This window comes from Neoarius graeffei, chromosome 15 (genome assembly GCF_027579695.1).
Source record: "Neoarius graeffei isolate fNeoGra1 chromosome 15, fNeoGra1.pri, whole genome shotgun sequence".
Classification (NCBI taxonomy): Eukaryota; Metazoa; Chordata; class Actinopteri; order Siluriformes; family Ariidae; genus Neoarius; species Neoarius graeffei.
In genome coordinates, this window is record NC_083583.1 from 41585657 (window position 1) to 41611655 (window position 25999).

Sequence of the window (25999 nt, forward strand, 5' to 3'; positions counted from 1 at the left end):
ACAAACACACACAAACACATCCTTTCCTTTATTGAATTAGTTCTGCATGCTGAGGCAACACTGCAGTGCCTGCTGCTGGAAACACACACCGACTGACCTGCAAGATACACCCTTCCTAATGGCTGAGTCAGTCTCTGTACACACACCCCCACCCACCAACATGCATACAAACCACACACTGACCCTCATATGAAAACGCTAACACTGTTATTATGGGTTTTCTTTATTCAGAACATGCTGTATAGAGAGTGGACAGAGAGGTAAAACAAAGCCAGGCCAAAATGACAAGAAGCTGCAGTAAGCAGCCTTTTTCACCAGCACAATTCATAATCCAACTGTTAACTTAATGAAACAGTCGAGCAGCATATGGTTCCCCCTCCATTATTCTAAGAAGTGGGTCCAATTGGCAGTGCTGCATTTATCTGGAGGCAACATGTCGAGACTGGATCGGTTCATAGTCATCTCTTGTAGCCAAACAAAACAATCCATCAAAATGCTCACCTTTCTGAGGTTACAGGCCACCTTACCTGCAATGTAATTTGAATCATCACTAGATAAAGCCGCACAGAGTCTTGAGGGTTTTGTAAATCTCTGGAATTCTCACTATAGCCTCTGAGGCCGCATTACTGGCCGCTCACCAGCCAACGCCAAGGGGAGCCAAACAATCCAAAAGACCTCCTGTGTCAATTATGCAAATAGTTCTAGTCGATTAGCGTGCCAAAGAAAAAAAAAACTACACTTTTTCTTCCATCAGCCGATGGATTCTAAGTGTTCTGGAACGATTACCAATTACTCAAATGGCTTGCTCACATGTCATAGCCTTGTTCACTTAATGATGGATATTTGGACAAATTCTCGAGTAAACATATTCTGACCATGTTTCTTGTTGGTGAAGCAGTCAGGCAGCATAATTCCATGTCGCCTTTTCATGCTTTTCTCGATAGTCTTGGTGATGCCCCTGAGCAGATAGAGCTTCCCACAGGGTCTATAAAGGGAAAACCCTGTTCTCATGTTGAAAGAAGACTGTGAGAATGCAGACTTTACAGGATGGGTGGGATAAGGATAATGGCAGAACACAACTATGAGAGGGCTAATAAAGCCTTAAAGACAAGGAAACACTAGGAGAGCAGGAGGATGCACTGGGAGAGGAGACTGAGACTGAGACAAGACTTTCGCTTCCCCGCCTTTTAGCTTTACTGGCCAGCAGGAGTTTCATTGGGAGTGTGGCGCCACCATGTTGAGAGGCCTAATGAAGTCTGAAACAGGGACAGTCTGTCACAGAGACAGAGAAAGAGACAGACAGACAGAAAGAGAGAGAGAGAGAGAGAGAGAAACCATAGCTAAGGATGAGTTTCTGTAGGTTAAAAGATGTTAAAGATGACGAGCCCTCAGAAAAGTACTTGGGTGACTTTGCTGTGTCTTCGAACAAGAGGCCAAAGATCTTCCTGCATCATAAAGATGTCTGTTGAGCGATCAAATAGCATAATTTGAACAAATAATTTGATATTTCTCTATATTGTAAGAATGAGATTCTTACATTCTTTCTCTCCCTGATCAGTCAAACCCTGCTGCCGAGGTAGTGGGTGGCCCCGATGCTAATCTGAGGGGGGTCCATCTGACATATATCTGAGAGAGCAAATATGGAAATGATAATTACATGCTGAAAAAAAAAGCCGACTTGGGCAGCTGCTCGAGAGCGGCTCCTCTGTTGCCATTGTGACGGCGCCTGCATGAGGGCTATGCGCTGAATAAAGAAAGGCTCGGGATTAGTTCCACTTTGCAAATCGTGTTGGTTCACTGATCCCCCCCCCCTCGCTTCAAGCCCCCTTTCTTCTTAACCCCCCCCAACATTTTGCTGGCAACTTATCTTGAAGAAGATATACACTTCGGTGGATTATTGAAATTATAATTGAGGTGATAAATAAAAAGCGGGCTATTATTTTGTTGTTGTGTTAGCAACAGGTTCTTGCTGTGCTGGCTGTGAATACGATCAGAGGAGGGGAGAGCTAGTTTTATGAAGTCACATGGATAACTGGAAGGGAAGACAGATTTAGATGGTTTTAAATATTCTATAATGGGTTGAAGAAAAAAAAAAAGACGCTGAGATTATTTGGCTGGGTGTTGGAGTGCGCTGCTAGTGAACCTGACCACATAAACCTCACCAGGTTTTCTCTAAATACTTTCTCTCTGACTGGGAGGGAGAAACTGCATCTCGCTTGCTTTAAATTAATTAATTGCAGATTCATAAACTTAAGCCTTAAGGGAACTATTAAAACGTGGACAAATTCTTTCTAAATCCTCTATAACTGTTTGGAGGGGTTTTGTGTCTAAAATAGTATAAAGTACAGTAAAGAAAAAAAACAAAAAAACACCCACAACCTAGAAACAATACCTCAGGAAGCCTGTGATACTCACACACTAGGCTTCACACTTTACAGCAGTCATTTAAGGTCAGCGTGTCAACAAAAATATAAAGTATTTGATCTTCATCCTTTCATCCAGTATTTATGCAGCAGATGTACAAGATCCACAGAGCAAGGCTGACTGAGAAAGAGAAGCGTAAACATTTCTCAGTGTTGAATTTGTCAGGATTAAAAAAAAAAACTGTATAAATGCCATTGTTCAGTACAACGCATGTTTAAGAGTTTGTAAAACTGTCGGTACCAAATACACATCTCCTTGCCCCTACAACAAAGAATAGAACAGTGATGAGAAATGACACAAGCCTCATCTAAACTTCAATCCATTGCCAGATGTTCAAAAAGTTATTTACATCACTTTACACCACAGTGCTGCTGAATACTTGATGCTGATTGGTCATATGGTGTCGATTAATTTTCTATAACAGCAGTTCTGACAGTAGTTCCAGGCAAACAGGTTTTGATTTCTGCACTCATTCTAATATGCTATCGTTTCTTTAATAACATACACAGGGACTTGTACAGATGATGCACCACATAACGATATTAAAAATGTCTAATTACGAAGAGATGTTATTTAGCGTTTTTAGAAGGAATCTCCAGTGTCAGCTCTTTGTAACAGTCAGTGGTAAAGCTGTAACTTTAAGTGATCTGACATGGGAAATTTTTCAAGGCAGAAGACGTTGTGCTTTGAGGTTTCTCAGTATCATGACGAGCTGCTTTTCTTTTGCCTTATTAATGCCAAGAGAAAGAAATTAAAGAGAGTCTTAAGGGAATTACTTTTATAGGCACTATAATGAAACTAATAAAAGGAACTAACTTGGTTTTCTGGCATTCCACAACATTAAGGGTAGGGTAGATAATGTTGGAGAAACCAGCAAGCGTAAGCTAGATTTTGAAAGTATCCAAATGAAAAATCCCCGCCCCCCCAAAAAAAAAAGAAAAAAAAAAGCCAGAAACACATGAATGCGCACTGCCTGACTACTGCTGGAGGATGAATCTGTGAGAGAGAGTACTGGGGGATGAATGTAGTGTATCATTGTCATATCCAACTACCTCGTGTCATTCACACGTAAGAAAACACCTCACATTATCATAACGAATGTAAACCGAAAGCTACCATGGTAGTAATAGCTAGCTTTGGCAATATGTCTGCCTAGCCTTATGGAAGAGTCCAGCTACGTGCAATGAGTGCAGGACAGAGCGCACGCAGGTAGGCAGGTAGATAGACAGGTAAACCATCCAATCATTCCATGCGGACCAAATGAAATGATTGGATGGGCTTTTTATATCCCTGTGGCTTCCACAGATGACAGATTTTTTTCTTTTTATTGTCAGATCATTTGATTTATTCATTGCTTTTGGGATATAAAGAGAATTCCAGGAAATATAACAAAAAATTCATATAAAATAAATTGCCTACCTTTGCTTTAAACATAACTATGAATGAATGAAAACTACGATGTTTAATTCTTAAATTTAAAAAGTATGTGTTATGTTGCTGTGATATAAAACACTTTGTGATGTGCAGTGACTGGAAAATAATCAATTTTAGTACTGTAACAGTGACTCTGCTTCACACTGGGCCACGTCATACCACCCCATCACTGATTATTTTCCAACAACAGCAAGCCCCCAAGTATTTTATTACTTACTTAGCAATCATATCAAAACAATGGAAATTGAATAGATTTACTTTTTACCCTAAATATTCTCTCTGGCTGATTATCCATCTCTATTGTCCACATCTTTCATAGGCCCTCCATTTTCAGGGACTCAAAAGTAACAGGACACACTAACAAACAGTGCCCTCCACAATTATTGGCACCCCTTGTAAAAAAAAAAAAATTAGTAAAAAGGGTTAGAAAAAAAATATCCAACTTTTGGTGAAGCAGTTTCATCTCACACTGAAGAAATGAGAAAAATCTAACCTTTAATTGAAATACAGTCGTAGAAAAAGAAACGAGAGATGGGAGGGTTTTTTTGTGAAAAATTTATTTCAATTAAAGGTTGGATTTTTCTCATTGTTTCAGTGTGAAATGAAGCTACTTCACCAAAAGTACCTTCACTTTTTTCTAACTCTTTTTACTAATCTTTACAAGGTGTGTCAATAATTGTGGTGGGTACTGTAGTTATAAGGATTACTTTTAATACTTGGATGCAAATTCTTTGTAGTCAATGACCGCCTGAAGTCTGGAACCCATGGACATCACCAAATGCTGAGTTTCCTTCCTTGAGATGGCTTTTACTGCAGCTGCTTTCCATTGCTGCTTGTTTGTGGGTCTTTCTGCCTTCTGTTTTGTGTTCAGTAAGTGAAAAGCATGCTCAGATGGATTGAGGTCAGGTGACTGAATCGCCCATTTAAGAACATCTCATTTCTTTGCCTTAAGGAACTCTTGGGTTGCTTTCACTGTATGTTTTGGGTCATTATCCATGTGTAGTGTGAAGCACTGTCCTAATGCTTCCCAATAGCTCTATACACTTCAGAATTCACCATACTACTTCTATCAGCAATCACATCATCAATAAACACCAGCGACTCAGTTCCATTGGCAGTCATACATGCCCATGTGCACCATGTTTGACAGATGATGCAATGTGCTTTGGATCATGAGCCCTTCGTTTCCTTCTCCATACACTTCTCTTTCCATCATTCTGGTACGAATTAATCTGATTTTCAAAGAATCTTGCACAAAGAATCCTATTCCAGAACTGGGCAGGCTTTCTCTAACAAAATCTAATCTGGCCTTTCTGTTTTTGAGGTAAACCTTCTGTATTTAAATTGACGAAGGCGTCTCTTGATTGTAGACTTTGACAATGGCATGCCTATCTCCTCTAGAGTGTTCTTAACTTGGCTAGATGTTGTGAAGGGGTTTTTCTTTACCAAGGAAAGAATTCGACAATCACCCACATTAGTTGTTTTCTGTGGTCTTCCAGGCCTTTTGGTTTTGCTAAGCTCACTAGTGGATTCCTATTTTTGAAGAATGTATCAAATTGCTGATTTGGCCACTCTAAAATGTATGCTCTCTCTTTGATGGATCTGTTTTGTTTTTTCGTCCTAATGATGGCTTCCTTCAGTTGCATCGACACCTCTATGGCCTACTGAGACTTCCCATGAACAGTTGCCAAATGTAAATTCAACACTTGGAATCAGTTCCAGACCTTTTACCTCCTTAATCTGTCATGAAATAATGAGGGAAAAGGCCATAACTAGCCATGAAATGGCTTATCAGTCAATTGGCCAATTACTTTTAAGCCTCTGAAAATAGAGGGATGATATAAAAAAGCTGAAATTCCTAAATAGTTAATGTAATATTTTTGTTAAACCTCTTGATTTAAAGCTGAAATTCTACACTTCAGTCACATCTTGATGGCTTCATTTCAATTCTACTGTAGTGGTGTAGACAGGCAAAATTATGAATTTTGTGTCACTGTCCAAATACTTATGGACCTGACTGTATGTGACTATGACTATGTGTGTGTGCGCGCGCACATGTGCGCATGACAGAGAGTGCATGTTGAAATCTTTCCTTATTAACTGACAGAACAATTCACACCAAGTGATAATACATGGTGTGCTGACATCATCTAGATTAAATATGAACTTGGATATCCATTACTCTTGGAGTTAGTGTCTGAAGTTTATTTACATAAAAGATAACAAACTGATGTACAGGGTGTTTCAAAAAATTTGATCATGTCACAATCTAATAACTTTGCCAATTCTCGTTCAAGTGACCTCAAATTTTAACAGTATGTGTGGAAATAGGTCAAAATTTTATGTTTAATATTTTTTGTTTTTATCGTTTTAGGTATAGAAATGCCATTCACTGGAAAAGAAAAGGCGTTTTGTGTGTTAGAGTACGCTCGAACACAGTCGAACAAGACCGTGCAGCGTGAATTTATGAGAGAATTCTCGAAAAATGCACCAACTGCAATGCGGATTTGGACATGGCACAAAAAGTTCAAATAGGAAGGCTGTCTGTGTCTCAGGAGGCGCGCATATTGAAAATTTGTGAAATCATTCATGGAATCCACATACACTACCGTTCAAAAGTTTGGGGTCACCCAGACAATTTTGTGTTTTCCATGAAAAGTCACACTTTTATTTCCCACCATAAGTTGTAAAATGAATAGAAAATATAGTCAAGACATTTTTCTGGCCATTTTGAGCATTTAATCGACCCCACAAATGTGATGCTCCAGAAACTCAATCTGCTCAAAGGAAGGTCAGTTTTATAGCTTCTCTAAGGCCAAGTTTACATTAGACCGTATCTGTCTCGTTTTCTTCGCGGATGCACTGTCCGTTTACATTAAAACGCCTGGAAACGCCGGGAAACGGGAATCCGCCAGGGTCCACGTATTCAATCCAGATCGTGTCTGATCCGGTGCTGTGTAAACATTGAGAATACGCGGATACGCTGTGCTGAGCTCTAGCTGGCGTCGTCATTGGACAACGTCACTGTGACATCCACCTTCCTGATTCGCTGGCGTTGGTCATGTGACGTGACTGCTGAAAAACGGCACGGACTTCCGCCTTGTATCACCTTTCATTAAAGAGTATAAAAGTATGAAAATACTGCAAATACTGATGCAAATACTGCCCACTGTGTAGTTATGATTGTCTTTAGGCTTGCCATCCTTCCACTTGCAAGTAGTAAGTGACGCGCATGCCCGACATGAACTGAGATCACACACACAGCGGCTCAGTCCCAAATCACTGCTCGTGCGCTATACTCGCGCGCTCTGTGAGCTGCGCAGGGCCGGAGTGCGCACCCTCCAGAGGGCACTCGCTGTTCAGGGCGGAGTGATTTGGAGCGCAGGATGCCTGCGGAGCCGAGCGTATCCGTGTATTGGCGTTGCTGTGTGCACGCGAATCGTGTATTGGCGTTGCTGTGTGCACACTAATCGTTTTAAAAACGTTAATCTGATGATCCGCTGATACGGTCTAATGTAAACCCCACCTATAGAGCTAAACTGTTTTCAGCTGTGCTAACATGATTGTACAAGGGTTTTCTAATCATCCATTAGCCTTCTGAGGCAATGAGCAAACACATTGTACCATTAGAACACTGGAGTGAGAGTTGCTGGAAATGGGCCTCTATACACCTATGGAGATATTGCACCAAAAACCAGACATTTGCAGCTAGAATAGTCATTTACCACATTAGCAATGTATAGAGTGTATTTCTGATTAGTTTAAAGTGACCTTCATTGAAAAGAACAGTGCTTTTCTTTCAAAAATAAGGAAATTTCAAAGTGACCCCAAACTTTTGAACGGTAGTGTACCTTTTGAATTTCTCATTCAAATTTTGAGGAATCAATCTTATATTGCTCAACATTAAGCCTGTTCAGTTTCATTTGCCTAGACTGTGTAGTTTCTGGATATTTACATTTCAAATAATATCAAATTTTTTGAAACACCCTGTATAATACTGAGAATTATCCTATACTGTGACCACATTAGATGAATTCGCTATGTAAATACTAGTCACATTTTCACTCTGTTTACATACTATATAAAGGAGAAAGGATAATATTCAAATGTTGTACCTATTAAAACATGCATTTCCTAAACTTCATAGATAAACTGCTTGACTTGTGCACAATATTGCGAAAAAGGTTTTAAATAAATGCATGGAATTAACGGCACAGTTTATTTTCACTTCACAGCATCAAATTTAACTCTGGTTAACAACAGTCACTTTTTGGAACTGCTCTTTTTTCTGTGGCTGAATTTCAAATTGTTAGCATAGAGTGAACTACATAGGTTCTACAAAAATACTACGTCAGACCCTATAGTGAGCGTATATACTGTAGTGCAATGGTTCTCAACTTTTTGCAGAGAAGTATTATTTTAACTATAAAATAACGCTCTCAATACAGATTAATTTTGCAAACATAATCAAACTAGCCAAGTAAGATGATCATTATTTAAATGCATATTACATCTTATTTATTGGGAGCATAGAGCTTGATGTTTCTGAATTTACACTGACCGAATATATTTGTTCCACAAAGACATTAATTATAAGTTGATTTTTTGGGGGGTTATTGAAGTTTGGATTAATCCCATTCAATTTAAACAATTATTCAAACAGGCTAGCACCTACCGGTATAAGAACTCAATCAGAAATAAACATTTTGAGATTTCCAGGACTGTAACTGTATAAAGAACTCACTGACCCCTTGGCTATACTTCACAGATCTCAGTCTTCCCCACAGACTTTAAAGCCAAACAAAACCCCAAAAATAAACACTGTTTGCCGATTATGGTAAATGCCCTGATGTGCCCCCTCACACCTTTAAATTAAAGATAAAACTTTATAACAACAATTTATCTATTTTAAAAGTTATAATATTGCTAAAAATTGGTTTACCAGGACACAACCATTTGCACTGAAACCGGATATCCGCTTTTGACATAACCGGTTCAATAGTACACTGTTTACCTTAGTAACACAGGGCCATCAAATACAGGCTTCTAATTCTAAAAATGAAGGTGCCACTGCTCTCTGTCTCACTCTCTCTGTATGTGTTCACAGCATCAGACTGGTTAAATGCAGAGAAAGAACTTCACTGTGCTGTAATGTACAGTGGAGCTTGAAAGTTTGGGAACCCTTTAGAATTTTCTATATTTTTGCATAAATATGACCTAAAACATCAGATTTTCACACAAGTCCTAAAAGTAGATAAAGAGAACCCAGTTAAACAAATGAGACAAAAATATGATCCTTGGTCATTTATTTATTGAGGAAAATGATCCAATATTACATATCTGTGAGTGGCAAAAGTATGTGAACCTTTGCTTTCAGTATCTGGTGTGACCCCCTTGTGCAGCAATAACTGCAACTAAACGTTTCCGGTAACTGTTGATCAGTCCTGCACACCGGCTTAGAGGAATTTTAGCCCATTCCTCCGTACAGAACAGCTTCAACTCTGGGATGTTGGTGGGTTTCCTCACATGAACTGCTCGCTTCAGGTCCTTCCATAACATTTCGATTGGATTAAGGTCAGGACTTTGACTTGGCCATTCCGAAACATTAACTTTATTCTTCTTTAACCATTCTTTGGTAGAATGACTTGTGTGCTTAGGGTCGTTGTCTTGCTGCATGACCCACCTTCTCTTGAGATTCAGTTCATGGACAGATGTCCTGACATTTTCCTTTAGAATTCGCTGGTATAATTCAGAATTCATTGTTCCATCAATGATGGCAAGCCATCCTGACCCAGATGCAGCAAAACAGGCCCAAACCATGATACTACCACCACCATGTTTCACAGATGGGATAAGGTTCTTATGCTGGAATGCAGTGTTTTTTCTTTCTCCAAACTTAACGCTTCTCATTTAAACCAAAAAGTTCTATTTTGGTCTCATCCGTCCACAAAACATTTTTCCAAGCGCCTTCTGTCTTGTCCACGTGATCTTTAGCAAACTGCAGACGAGCAGCAATGTTCTTTTTGGAGAGCAGCGGCTTTCTCCTTGCAGCCCTGCCATGCACACCATTGTTGTTCAGTGTTCTCCTGATGGTGGACTCATGAACATTAGTCAATGTGAGAGAGGCCTTCAGTTGCTTAGAAGTTACCCTGGGGTCCTTTGTGACCTCACTGACTATTACATGCCTTGCTCTTGGAATGATCTTTGTTGGTCGACCACTCCTGGGGAGGGTAACAATGGTCTTGAATTTCCTCCATTTGTACACAATCTGTCTGACTGTGGATTGGTGGAATCCAAACTCTTTAGAGATGGTTTTATAACCTTTTCCAGCCTGATGAGCATCAACAACACTTTTTCTGAGGTCCTCAGAAATCTCCTTTGTTCGTGCCATGATACACTTCCACAAACATGTGTTGTGAAGATCAGACTTTGATAGATCCCTGTTCTTTAAATAAAACAGGGTGCCCACTCACACCTGATTTCAATCAATGGGATGACAAACACCTGACTCTAATTTCACCTTCTAATTAACTGTTAATCCTAGAGGTTCACATACTTTTGCCACTCACAGATATGTAGTATTGGATCAATTTCCTCAATAAATTAAATGACCAAGTATCATATTTTTGTCTTGTTTGTTTAACTGGGCTCTCTTTATCTACTTTTAGGACTTGAGTGAAAATCTGTTGATGTTTTAGGTCATATTTATGCAGAAAAACAGAAAATTCTAAAGGGTTCCCAAACTTTCAAGCACCACTGTATATGTGACAAATAAAGGCTTCTAATTCGAAAAATATAATCAGAAATTTTCTGTAACCATGTGATTTTTAATGATAGCAAAATCCGCAAACCAACAGACTTCACTTTTATGAAGTTTAAATCTCACTCAGCTAGATAACACATACACAGTATTGACACAAATACTCGTAAACAATATTTGTTGTCATAGCAATGCGATTCTTGCTGTCTAAAAAGATAGCTATTCTCAGTGAATATAAACAAACAAAAGCATGTCACATAAAAATACAATAAATTTTTTGGAAAAAAAACCCCACCCAACCCACTGCGAGTAGCTGGCGATGGAACATTTATACCGTAGGTAGCAAACGGCTTCCTGGCTGAGCATGTGTCTGCTCACGTGTGTGTGTGTGTGTGTGTGTGTTCACTGCTTCAGTGATCAGGCTTATTTTTACACTCAAATGCTAGACACTTGGGCGTTTTCAGGGTTGTTTACAACAATTTAGAAGTATCCACTGGATCTCAGCCTCGGTAAGTTATGTCGTGAGTAAGTGACACCACAATCTCAGATTCTCTCACGTAATTTGTACTCAGAGCATGATATTTGAACCTCGGAGAGAGTAAGATGTCAGCGCCCAGGGACATTTTATTTTAAAAGGAAAACAATTTGTATACAGTATACAGGTACAAATATAAAACAAAGAATAATCGAACATGTATTGTATGGATATTATCTGTCAGAATAAAGGAGTTTATTTTTTGGGTTTTGTATGCCTTTATGAAGAACTGTAGTGGACAGGAAGCCATTTGGGATTCAACAATATCCCTCAACTGTTGGAGAGGCCTACACAGGAAAAAAAAACAAAAACCCTATTCCTGCGCAGAGTATGAAATCTGAAATGCTATGATAAAATTGCATTTTTATTGGGGTTTATGCAACATAGATGCATAGTGTAGCACCACTCTTAATGTTTGCTCTGTCTGTAGCAGTATAACAAAGATTAAATTGCTAAGTCATTTAAGAAGTTAAAATTTAAGTGCATGATTTCTCGTGTTTATACCTACATTTTACAGTCCTTAAAGACTGATTTGACTTGGAAGCAAAGTGGCTCTTCACCACACGCATGCTCCAGCCGTGTTTTGCACAGAGAAGAGGGTTCCCCACATGTCCATCCTGCACTGGGGAGGTTCGCCCTGGGAAAAGGTGTGGAGGAGCAGAGGAAGGAGCAGAAAGGGGTGCTGCTGGGTGTGTTTAGGGGCTCTGCAGGGGGCTCAAGGTGGTGCTGGCAGGGTTTGGAGGAGAAGGGTGGGGTGGGGTGGGGGTTTTGGACCTCACCTCTGGGTCCTGTAATGACTGCTCGATGATGGTGTGTGAATGCCGTTCGGGGGGAGGAGGTCTGCGAAGGCACAGGGCTGCTGAAACCAGACTTCTCTGACTTCTTTAATGTGGTGGGCGATGGCACTCCTGGCAAGAATGATTGATAAGTGCAGTTTTAATAAGGCAATGGAATGAAGACACAGGCTGGCGCACAGCTGACAGAACAGCACAGAGGGCTGCAAGTGTGTACATGTGTGTGTAACGGGAAGGTAGCAGGAGAACAAGAAAGCGGCAAAGGACGCAGAACCTACAGCACACAAGTGACACAACCATTTAGGGGAAGTTTAGGAAGTGTGAATGAGTGTGTGAGTTTCCTGCCAGAGCCTGATTGTTCAAATTTTCCATGGATTATTTTCAGCAGTGGATGTTATAACGATATAGCAAAATATAGTGCTATATATTATATGCGTGCTATAACTAAATAAAGGGTTTGCTTGAGAGTTTTATTCAGATTCTCTAAAATATTTAATTTGATGTATAGTATATTATATAGAGTAAAGACTGAATAGTCTCCCTCGTATCTTCCTCTTTCAGACGGTAAAATACAAATCACAATACAATGAAAAAAACATTATACAGTTAAACATGTAACAATGTGATACACTTTTATGCACTGCTGATCTGATATGATTCGGTTCAGCACAGACACGGTCTGATTCAGGTCTGTTTTAGTATGATTCAGTTTAGTCGAACTGATGTTTTCCACTATGTCATCAGGACAGAGCTCTTTGTGCTTTCTAGTTTCTTCGTAACATGGCAAGTGGTGTGTATGTAACTGCTATAATGTAAGTTATTCAATAAACTAATTTGTAAAGGCAGTGTTTCAAGTTTTTCAAAATGCAGTGGTTTTGTCAGATTTCCTGCTTAGCTTTGGTTGAAACCAAAGTATTTCCAAACTTTTGACCTGGTGGTATGTTGCGGGCTCTCGGTCTCCCTCTCACACACAGACACATGCAAATATGCCAAACAACTGTCATGTACATCCATTTTCTACACCAATAATGGTTTTTAACCATTTTCTAGCCGTATAAAATGACACGGCCACATCATAAACTGGCAGATCAATCTTCTGATTAAACCGAGTTTTTCTTCACCCCCTTAATGTAGTCATTTTTAATACTACAAATGGATACTATGATGATAATAATGATGATGATGAACAGGGAAGCAAGAGACAAAACTAACACAGTGGATTTCATTAAAATATTGTGAAATACAGTAGCTATGTGCTATAAGGATGTATCAGAACAGTGATGCAAAGAGAAAAACAGATGACATTAATTGAGCCAGAAACTAAATTCACACATTTTCCCTCCCAACCACTCAGCCTATAATCTGAAGAAGTTTGTTTATTTAGTTTTGTACTGGTGTGACAAGGTTAATGTTAATTATGCATAATGAAACTTTATATCCACCTGATCAGGTCATCAAGCTCCTACCACACTTGTCAAATCATGTGGAGTTTGTTAGTTTTAATAGATTTGTTTGCTTATGTGGTTTCTGATCCGGTGTGACACATTGTCATCTGTAATTTATGGAAAAAGGACATCAGAAAGATAAAATCAGCAATAGCTCTATCTAAAAATAGGATAATTTTCTTCTGCAAATTAGTAGCAAAAAATGTGACTCAGGTAAAGAGCTGTGCGCCAAAGTTCAAAGAAATTATTCTAATTATACATATACATACACACACACACATTATATATATCCCAAAAGAAGAAGAATTCTTAAAAGTAGACGGCCTTTCGATTTCATAAAATCGTTGAAATTTAGTTCCCTCTGAAATTTGGTCATTGTGATATGTTTATTTCTGTAATATCTCTAAAAAACAGGCCATTCTGTGGCTGGGAAGTTATTTAATTTGAGGGATTCCCAAGCAAATAATGTGCATGAAATCACTCGCTTTGTGCAGTCAAGCAGACAGAGGAAGTCCATGTGCGCATGCGCAGATTTGCCTCCTTCTTCTTTTGGGTTTTACGGCAGCTGGCATCCACAGTGTTGCATTACTGCCATCTACAGGTTTACCTTGACCGTGCACTGACAGTTCCATCATTCTGTCACTAAACAAACAGCTGATCACACCGAGGTACTCGCTGACCGACGATATTTATTAGTTTGGTCCTGCGTTTCCTTTCCTTCGCAACATAACGGCTTTTCTTCTTGCTTTCTGTTACCTTAGTCGGTCTTCTACGTTTCATTCGCACACTCACGTCCTCCATTTTTCTCTCCGGTTTCAAATTTGTATCCCACAATGCCTTGCACGAACGGAGAAAGCCCACCACGTGATGCATGACGTACAGTGGCATGCAAAAGTTTGGGCACCCTTACTGAAAATGCCTGTTACTGTGAATAGTTAAGTGAGCAAAAGATGAACTGATCACCAAAAGGCATAAAGGTAAAGACGACATTTCTTTTCAGCGTTTTCTGCAAGATTTGTGTATTATTTTTGTTTTGTACAATTGGAGAGTGAAAAAAGAAAAGGAACACCAGGCGAAAGTTTGAGCACCCCAATACATTTGAGTTCTCAGGTAACTTTTACCAAGCTTCCAGACCTTAATTAGCTTATTGAGCTGTGGCTTGTTCAAATTCTTCGCTTGGAAAGGTCAGATGATGCAGATTTCAAAGCAGTATAAATTCTCTGACTCCTCAAACTTGTCCCTAAAATCAACAGCCATGGGCTCCTCTAAGCAACTCCCTCGCATTCTGAATAATAAAATAATTGATGCTCACAAAGCAGGAGAAGGCTACAAGAACATAGCAAAGAGTTTTCAGGTAGCTGTTTCCTCAGATCGTAATGTTATTAAGAAATGGCAGTTAACAGAAACAGTGGAGATCAAGGTGAGGTCTGGAAGATGAAGAAAACTTTCTGAAAGAACTGCTCGTTAGATTGCTAGAAAGGCAAATAAAAACCCCTGTTTGACTGCAAAAGACCTTCAGAAAGATTTAGCAGACCCTGGAGTGGTGGTGCACTGTTCTACTATGCAGCGACACCTGAACAAATACGACCTTCATGGGAGAGTCATCAGAAGAAAACCTTTCCTGCATCCTAGCCACAAAATTCAGCGTCTGAAGTTTGCAAATGAACATCTAAATAAGCCTGATGCATTTTGGAAACAAGTCCTGTGGACTGATGAAATCAAAATAGAACATTTTGGCCACAATGTGCAAAGGTATGTTTGGAGAAAAAAGGGTGCCAAATTCCAGGAAAAGAACACGTCTCCAACTCTGAAGCATGGGTGTGGATCGATCATGCTTTGGGGTTGTGTTGCAGCCAGTGGCACAGGGCACATTTCATTGGTCGAGGGAAGCATGGATTCGAATAAATACCAGCAAACTCTGGAAGCAAACATCACACCATCTGTAAAAAAGTTGAAGTTAAAAAGAGGATGGGTCCTACAATAAGACGATGATCCAAAACACACCTCAAAATCTACAATGGAATACCTCAAGAGACCCAAGCTGAAGGTTTTGCCCTGGCCCTCACAGTCCCCTGACCTAAACATCATTGAAAATCTGTGGATAGATCTGAAAAGAGCAGTGCATGCAAGACAGCCCAAGAAACTTGTAGAACTGGAAGCCTTTTGCAAGGACAAATGCGCGAAAATCCCCCAGGTAAGAACTGAAAGATTGTTAGCTGGCTACAAAAAGTGTTTACAAGCTGTGATACTTGCCAAAGGGGGTGCTACTAGGTACCATGCAGGGTGCTCAAACTTTTGCTTTGGGTCCTTTTCCTTTTTTGTCATTTTGAAAATGTAAAAGATGAAAATAAAAAAAATCATAGTCTTAATCAACTATCCATCCATCCATTATCTCTAGCCGCTTTATCCTGTTCCACAGGGTCGCAGGCAAGCTGGAGCCTATCCCAGCTGACTACGGGCGAAAGGCAGGGTACACCCTGGACAAGTCGCCAGGTCATCACAGGGCTGACACATAGACACAGACAACCATTCATGCTCACATTCACACCTACGGTCAATTTAGAGTCACCAGTTAACCTAACCTGCATGTCTTTGGACTGTGGGGGAAACCGGAGCACCCGGAGGAAACCCACGCGGACACGGGGAGAACATGCAAACTCCGCACAGAAAGGCCCTCGCCGGCCACGGGGCTCGAACCCGGACCTTCTTGCTGTGAGGTGACAGTGCTAACCACTACACCTCACTACGCCCCCGTTTAAGAAACTATTTATGTACAAATGGTGTTACTGAGCCAAAAGTTATTGTTTAAGGTAAGTGAGAAAAATGTGATTTACACAATGACAAAATGGTAGTGATATGTTTCCAGTAACTGTAAGGCTATAGTACTTTCAATATAAAATTTTGCATTTATTTGTTGGAAGGGGGACATTGTATGCATTTCCTTTCTGGTTGAAGTGTTCCTTTAAGAAGACAGCAGCAAAGCGCAGAACATTCACACTGTCTCTGGCTGCTCTGGCTTAGCAGGAGTTAAATAAGAGCAACGGTTCAGAAGCACATGCATGATGTTGCTATATTATCCCCTATTAGGCTCAGACTCCTTACTGCCTCTCCCTCATTCTGAGATTCATATCAGACACCAATCAGGATGAACCTACTGCAGCTTAACACCTGCAATGCAAACTGATGAAAATATAGAAAGCGACACTGGAGGCAATTAGGGACTGGTGTGAGCTTATTAGCCACTGTAATACTAAGCATGGATGGGTGGCGATGGGACAGCGTGGACACACAGGCTCTAATTTCTCATCCGGCTGTTAAACAGGAACACTTCCTGCCTTAGGATCAGGATGGCAAGATAAATACTTTTAAAGAAAAGGCACGGTGGTGTAGTGGTTAGCGCTGTCACCTCACAGCAAGAAGGTCCGGGTTCGAGCCCCGTGGCCGGCGATGGCCTTTCTGTGTGGAGTTTGCATGTTCTGCCCGTGTCCGTGTGGGTTTCCTCCGGGTGCTCCGGTTTCCCCCACAGTCCAAAGACATGCAGGTTAGGTTAACTGGTGGCTCTAAATTGACCGTAGGTGTGAATGGTTGTCTGTGTCTATGTGTCAGCCCTGTGATGACCTGGCCAGGGTGTACCCCGCCTTTCGCCCGTAGTCAGCTGGGATAGGCTCCAGCTTGCCTGCGACCCTGTAGAAGGATAAAGCGGCTAGAGATAATGAGAATGAGAAGAAAAAATTTTCTGAGAATGTATTGAACTTTAAGTGGAGAAAAAGACAAAGAGGTAAAAGAAGATTTGTATCCAGAATTACCATCAACGAAAGAGGATTATTAAAGTGTAATAAAGAGCCAAACGTTTTCATCAAGCCATTGTTTGTGGATCAGTGACACTGGCCATAAACTGTAACCTGCTTTAGTGAGAAAGTAAGTAGGAGTCTCAGGTGGAGCAGTGTGGCCTTCTGTGGGAGCAAAAGTATGGAGAAACACTGTCATTACTTTATGTTACAGAAAGAAATTGCATTTAAAAAGGTGGATCTTGATCTTAATAGAAGTTATTCACGTTTTACTCTCACTCTAACACAGACACATGATTTAATCATTCGTCTCCAGTGTGTCTGTGGGTGTCGTGGTGACACAGTGGGTAGTGTTGCTGCCTTGCAGCTCCAAGATCCTCGGGTCAATCTTGAGCTTGGGTTTCCTCTGGTTTCCTCTCACCTCCTAAAAACATGCCAGTTGGTGGGTCGGCTATGCTAAATTGCCCCTAGATGTGAATATGTGTCCTGCCATGGACTGGTGTACTATCCAGGGTGTATTCACACCTCATGTTCCTCCAGATCCACCATGATCCTGACCAGGACACCCACAGACACCTAATTTATCCTGGTCAGGAGGATCATGGCGGATCTGGAGGAACACAAGGTGTGAGGTGTGAATACACCCTGGATAGTACACCAGTCCACTGCAGGACACATTCACATCTAGGAGCAATTTAGCATAGCCGACCCACCAACTGGCATGTTTTTTAGGAGGCGAGAGGAAACCAGAGGAAACCCAAGCTCAAGATTGACTCGAGGATCTTGGAGCTGCAAGGCAGCAACACTACCCACTGTGTCACCACGACACCCACAGACATGTAATTGCAGAGGAAAAGGGAAAATTTATGCACCTAATCATCTAGTCATGCTTTTTTTTTTGGTTACCCCATCTCTTCCCTCACACTCACACACATACAACCCAACAGTGCAACCACATGTGCTCCATTCCCCTCGATGCCACAATAGACAGCAATCACACCAGCTAACACAGGGAGACAGAGAGAAAGAGATGAACTGAACACAGGAAAAGAAAGAAAGAAAGAAAGGAATTTGGACCTAGCAAGGATCAGCACATTTTTTAAACACACACACACACACACACACACACACACACACACACACACAAGTATCCTGTGATCTCACGCTGAGAAAGATCAAAGGAGTGTGCTGAGATAAAGCTGTGCTCTGTAGTGACTTTCAGCTAAACCGCACCATCTATTCCTTTCATTTACTCATACAACATGATTAATGGGAACGTCTAACTGCTACATACACTTACAGTGTCCTCCAACAATTATTGCCCCCCCGTAAAGATTAATAAAAAGAGTTAGAAAAAATACACCTTTTGGTGAAGTAGCTTCATCTATCACTGAAACAATGAGAAAAATCCAACCTTTAATTGAAATAAATGTATTCACAGAAAAACAAATCCCTCATCAAGAAAGAATTATTTGCAACAAAAACACATGTGCCACTATTATTGGCACACCTACATTTAATACTTTGTACAACCTCCCTTTGCCAAACCCACCTTGAGTGTTTATTGCCAAAAAGCTCCATTTTTGTTCCATCAGGCCATAGAACACGGTTCCAGTCAAAGTTGTTGTAGCTTTTCACAAACTTCTGCCTATGTTTGTGGTTAGCTGACAGAAAAGGCTTTTTCCTGGCAAACTGTCCAGATAATCTGTTGGCATGGAAGCGGGATCTGATGGTGGTTTTGGAGACTTGGAATCCCCAAGAATTTACTTTTTCTCATAATTCACCAACAGTGATCCTTGGTGATTTTTTTTTTTTTTGCCTCTTGTCATCCTCTTCCAGGCAAGTCTGTAACAGTTCCAGTTGGTGTCCCCTTTTTATTATTATTATTATTATTATTATTGCCCTAACAGTAGAAATAGGCACTTTCAGGTGAGTAACTATTTTATCACCATTCTCTGACCTACCGTATGAAGGTCAACACACTTCTCCCTCATTTGGTTTGTGTGTTCTCTTATCTTTCCCATGTTGATGGATGACTAAGGGAATTTGGCCTCTGTGTCACGTCATATTTGTCCCCCAGTTAATCAGGAAGTCATGGATTACAGCTTGAAAGTTCCTACGGTACACACTCCAATCAACTCAAAAATACTGTACAATTTAAATGGGAAACATGCTTCAGTTACATTGTGTTTACTGTAATTTCCAGGGGTGCCAATAATAGTGGCACGTGTTTTTGTTGAAAATAATTATTCCTTGATGAGGGATTTGTTTTTCTCTGAATAAATGTATTTTAATTAAAGGTTGGATTTTTTGCATTTTTTCAGTGTGAGATGAAGCGACTTCACCAAAAGGTGGATTTTTTCGAACCCTTTTTACCGACCTTTACGGGGGGGAATAATTGTGGAAGGCACTGTAAGCGCACATGCATATGAGTGCATTTTGAATTGCTGTCATATATCAATAAAGATTTAATGACAGTTATGATGAGGGTGTGGCAACTTTTCTTCAGTCATTGAAATGAGATTTAGAGCAAAATGTCTTGTGCTGACTGTCATTTTGTTTTGTTTTTTAAAGAAATGTCAAATTTCTGCACAGCATTTAGATTTCACTTTAAGTCTAAAACTTAATTTTTTCCTGGTTTCTGTGTACGTTAAACTAATTTAGCATAAGCATCAGATCACTAAACTTGAAGACCTTAAACATATGATAAAAAAAAGTTTCACGATATGATATTATAATTAAATAACTGATAAAAAATATTTAACAAGGATAACAAAACTGCTACAAATATAGACTTGAAAGGTGTGTGCTGCCGAAGTATTGACAAAACCTGTGATTAGATATAAGGTATGATTAGATATGATCATTCCATCACCTAGGACTTGGGGGATATTAAACTACTTGTGCTTGAACTTGATACTCTTATTTCCTTTCCTACATTTTTTTGTATAATCTGCAAGCAAAACTGGTCCAACTGTTTGGCTACAGCATTAATTTTGTTCTCACTGGGGTTGTAATTATAAAATGATTGAGTCAGACTACACAAGAAAAAAAAATTATCTAGTCTTTAGGTATGCGCGAGCACAAAGGCTCTCAAAGACAAAATCTATCAATTTTTTTTTTATATTTCTGTCAAAAATGGGTTAATATTCACCAGATCACCTGGAAAGAGAGCACCACACACACAATTTTACAGGATCACGAGCAAACAGAGTTAAAGAAACACACAAGAAGCAACCTTGCTGCAATCTGGCACTTTAGTATTTTCTTTATCTACAAGGTGAAGTACAGAATATAAGACTGGAAGAGAAACAGATTGCGTGAGACTAATAAAAAGTAGAGACCAGGAGTAAGTAACGAGTGAGTCAAGAGTAACACTAACCCGAGGAAGATAACAGAACAAACACTGTGGGTTAGTGAGCAGTTTCGAGAGCGTTTGAGCTTGTGTGTGCTACTCTATGTATTTGTGCGTATGCTTTGAAGGAGACCTGAAGTCTGTGAGTAATGAACACTTGTAAAAGTTCTGTCAGATGGAATCAAAGCTTGGCCTCACTCAGCATTTTTTGTTCCGAGACGTTATTACATGCCCAGCACTGCTCCATGCCTGTTCCTCTCTCTCTCTCTCCCTCCTTCCCTCTCTATCTCAATCTCTCTTTCTCTCTCTGACAAATTGACAGGGTGTGTATGAACAAGGGAGTCACTGTAGATGCAGTGTGTCCAGTGCTTCCATCCTTCAGCACACGTGTCTGTTCAGCACATCAATCAGCAGCAGACAGACAAGCAGTGCTCCCTGAACACAGTGACTTCACCCTCATCAGCACACACACTCGTGTTGTGAACACACACCACAGCACTATGGCATTGTCAAGATGCGCCTTTCTGATTATACTGATAGTCTTTGAGTCCCCACTGACACGCCCCTTAAACTACACAACATTTAGCTGTACAGATTTTCTTTTTAATTGCTGTTTGTGAGCCTTAAAGTGATTAGTTGGGGTGGGGGGGGGGGGGGGGGACTTGTAAATGATCCAAATGATCCATCAAGACATGTTTGATGGCCAAACCTAGCTTCTTTTCTTTTGCACAGTACAGCGGTGCTTGAAAGTTTGTGAACCCTTTAGAATTTTCTATATTTTTGCATAAATATGACCTAAAACATCATCAGATTTTCACATAAGTCCTAAAAGTAGATAAAGAGAACCCAGTTAAACAAATGAGACAAAAATATGATACTTGGTCATTTAATTTATTGAGGAAAATGATCCAGTATTACATAGCTGTGAGTGGCAAAAGTATGTGAACCTCTAGGATTAGCAGTTAATTTGAAGGTGAAATTAGAGTCAGGTGTTTTCAATCAATGGGATGACAATCAGGTGTGAGTGGGCACCCTGTTTTATTTAAAGAACAGGGATCTATCAAAGTCTGATCTTCACAACACATGTTTGTGGAAGTCTATCATGGCACGAACAAAGGAGATTTCTGAGGACCTCAGAAAAAGCGTTGTTGATGCTCATCAGGCTGGAAAAGGTTACAAAACCATCTCTAAAGAGTTTGGACTCCACCAATCCACAGTCAGACAGATTGTGTACAAATGGAGGAAATTCAAGGCCATTGTTACCCTCCCCAGGAGTGGTCGACCAACAAAGATCACTCCAAGAGCAAGGTGTGTAATAGTCGGTGAGGTCACAAAGGACCCCAGGGTAACTTCTAAGCAACTGAAGGCCTCTCTCACATTGGCTAATGTTAATGTTCATGAGTCCACCATCAGGAGAACACTGAACAACAATGGTGTGCATGGCAGGGTTGCAAGGAGAAAGCCACTGCTCTCCAAAAAGAACATTGCTGCTCATCTGCAGTTTGCTAAAGATCACGTGGACAAGCCAGAAGGTGCTTGGAAAAATGTTTTGTGGACAGATGAGACCAAAACAGAACTTTTTGGTTTAAATGAGAAGCGTTAAGTTTGGAGAAAGAAAAAACACTGCATTCCAGCATAAGAACCTTATCCCATCTGTGAAACATGGTGGTGGTAGTATCATGGTTTGGGCCTGTTTTGCTGCATCTGGGCCAGGACGGCTTGCCATCATTGATGGAACAATGAATTCTGAATTATACCAGCAAAGTCTAAAGGAAAATGTCAGGACATCTGTCCATGAACTGAATCTCAAGACAAGGTGGGTCATGCAGCAAGACAACGACCCTAAGCACACAAGTCATTCTACCAAAGAATGGTTAAAGAAGAATAAAGTTAATGTTTTGGAATGGCCAAGTTAAAGTCCTGACCTTAATCCAATCAAAATGTTGTGGAAGGACCTGAAGTGAGCAGTTCATGTGAGGAAACCCACCAACATCCCAGAGTTGAAGCTGTTCTGTACGGAGGAACGGGCTAAAATTCCTCCAAGCCGGTGTGCAGGACTGATCAACGGTTACTGGAAATGTTTAGTTGCAGTTATTGCTGCACAAGGGGGTCACACCAGATACTGAAAGCAAAGGTTCACATACTTTTGCCACTCACAGATATGTAATATTGGATCATTTTCCTCAATAAAAAAATGACCAAGTATAATATTTTTGTCTCATTTGTTTAACTGGGTTCTCTTTATCTACTTTTAGGACTTGTGTGAAAATCTGATGATGTTTTAGGTCATATTTATGCAGAAATATAGAAAATTCTAAAGGGCTCACAAACTTTCAAGCAGCACTGTAGCTATCTCAATTATTTAATTTCACAAATAGCTTTGCAAACTTGCCTTCTGACCCCATACAATGGACAGCTATCTTTGAAAATGGACTAAAAGACACTGAACAGCTACAGAATCAGTCATCCTAATGCTGGAATTACATTCTTCCTCAGCACATATTTTGATATCACTCTACACAAACATGACCCAAGTGACAAAATGACCGTTTATTTTCTGTGCACACGTGTGACATGAAGCCAATGAGTCAAGCATTGCTTGAAGTGAAATTTTCTCTATTCTATGTAAATTAGGTATGAAAACGTAGAAAACAAATCAAAACAACTTGCTTGAATGAGTCCACAGACCAATCTTGTAGAGCGTGTGGTCTAATCTTTTTACTTCCCCACTCAGTTCCCTACAACTTTAGTTCTTACCTGCAATTCGTTCCCCTTGAATGTTTGATACACACACAAATGAAGGACTGCGCTACTAATCTAGCGTATACAGTATATAGATACTGGAGTTTCTCATTGGAATGGAAAAAAACACTCGACAGTGCACACCCACAAGTGATAACAAAATCAGTTGCAACACAGTCACAAGAGACAACTGATGAGGGACATGTTGCTTCCTAGTGTGAACTTACAGAATCAGACTCTAGCTCAAAGACTGAAGACAAACTTGTAGGTTAAAATTACTATAGACTTCTTATCGTGTTTATTACATTCTGGTATACTTGAAACTGTAAAAAATTATATTACCAAGTAACAAGAGTGCAAAAACAATGCCTTTTGCTGCAAATGTGTGATGAATAAGGTATACAGGTATAAGTTTGCACAATGCTGAACTGTCAGCAAAAAGCTATCACCATCCTTAACTCATAAACTATATTTATGTAGCTCCAGTGAAAAAAATAAAAAAGAAACAATCCTTGGACACCAAACAAACACATCCAGGATACGGCATAGCTCTGATCACATGAGATCAGTGAGAGAGAGGTGTATTATGGGGTTTATGAGGTTTATGGGATATAGGCAGGTCAACATGGCCGCCTTCACTATAGTCAGTCCTTCAAAGAACACCGACAATCCCAGCAATGACAGCTATACACCCACAGAGCTCAGGTTTTTATTAGGTCAGGCTAATTTTAACACATGACCTCTAACAGCCACCAAATACAACATCATAAACATCATACTTACACACAAACAGAACAAAGCACGCACGCACACACACATGAATCAAACACACAGTTGACAACCACATTATGTCATTAAAAACAGTCTTTCCAGCTCTCCATTCCCTTTCCCGTCATGCTCGTGTTAAACAGGGCACTTTTCCAAAGCAAATCTCACAACACATATGGACATGTCATATACAATGCACAATTCCCAAATGCACTGACGGGGTGGAAATGACATCATGCACAAATACAGGTCGCAAGGGTTATATCAGGCTGGAGGTATGTGGGAGGGAGATGGGGAGAAATCATCTGGCTAGAAAAAAAAACCCAAACACCAATGACAAACTGTACACCACAACAACACTGGGTCCTGTGGGACAGGAAATGAGCAGTGGGGGACGGTGGAGGGGAGGTGGGGGATTGGGATTTAGGGTGGGGAGGGTGTGAGAACAATGACGGAGCATTACCTTGTCTTGAGATGAACGAACTAGCTAGCGAGCCGCGCAGTTTATATCCAGCTTTGAAGGACAAGGAAGGAAATAAACAAGGGGGAGAAAAGAACAAAAAAGAGGTAGGATGAATAGAAGAGCAGAGTGAGTGATAGCTCAGCAATTCACCCATTCATGTCAAACATGTTTTCCTCCAAATTGGACTAAGCCTGGAAAACCAATGCTCAGGTCACAAACTGTACACACACCTCTGCACACATCACAAAACTTAACCAAACACACATTCAGAATAACACACATGCATGTACAGTACGCATCACTTTCTCTTTCTGTCTAAAACATATCTCATCTTTACCTAGAGTTCTTTCCTTGTTGTCACCCATCTCTAAATGCTGACAAAACTCAAAATAAAATTCCCTCTATACAGACACGAACATACCTAACAAAAGGCCTAAACAGCCAGTCAAAAATTTTTGAACGCCCACTATGTTAGTGTTTTTGGTTAAACTTTAAGCAATGGGCTTAATTTCAGACTAACCCTGTGTCTGAAATCGCTCACTCGTTCACTACTCCCTACTCACTATATAGGGAATTACTATATAGAGGACTATATAGGGGCGGCACGGTGGTGTAGTGGTTAGCGCTGTTGCCTCACAGCAAGAAGGTCCTGGGTTCGAGCCCCGTGGCCGGCGAGGGCCTTTCTGTGCGGAGTTTGCATGTTCTCCCCGTGTCCGCGTGGGTTTCCTCCGGGTGCTCCGGTTTCCCCCACAGTCCAAAGACATGCAGGTTAGGTTAACTGGTGACTCTAAATTGACCGTAGGTGTGAATGTGAGTGTGAATGGTTGTCTGTGTCTATGTGTCGGCCCTGTGATGACCCGGCGACTTGTCCAGGGTGTACCCCGCCTTTCACCCGTAGTCAGCTGGGATAGGCTCCAGCTTGCCTGCGACCCTGTAGAACAGGATAAAGCAGCTAGAGATAATGAGATGAGATGAGATGAGATGAGATGAGATGAGGACTATATAGTGAGCTCATTGGTAAAGGGAAAAAAAAACCCACCCCACTTTCGGACACTCGTCTGTCGTGCTGGTATTTACGTCATTACTGTCGCACAGTTAAAACGTGCCAGCTCAATCGGCTGGTGGGTTTTGAAAATGATAAATACATGCATGTATTTTTGTGATAAATACATATTATACTGAGCGTATTTCCCACATTAATCAATACAAAGTACCTGCATCTTTCAGGTTTTTTTAAATCAAGGCTGATTACTTTCTTCTTTGCCACTGCCTTTTATTAAATCAAATTTCATCTCGTCTCATTATCTCTAGCCGCTTTATCCTTCTACAGGGTCGCAGGCAAGCTGGAGCCTATCCCAGCTGACTACGGGCGAAAGGCGGGGTACACCCTGGACAAGTCGCCAGGTCATTACAGGGCTGACACATAGACACAGACAACCATTCACACTCACATTCACACCTACGGTCAATTTAGAGTCACCAGTTAACCTA

At 40.5% G+C, this 25999-nt stretch overlaps 1 protein-coding gene across 1 annotated transcript in view; it reads right to left on the minus strand.

Moving 5' to 3' along the window:
* The window catches only part of nfia (nuclear factor I/A), a 207356-nt gene that overhangs the window by 34336 nt on the left and 147021 nt on the right, over positions 1-25999 (minus strand). The window contains exon 7 of the mRNA XM_060941338.1: positions 11933-12061. Coding sequence (XP_060797321.1) covers positions 11933-12061 — 129 coding nt within the window. The remainder of the gene's footprint in view (positions 1-11932; positions 12062-25999) is intronic.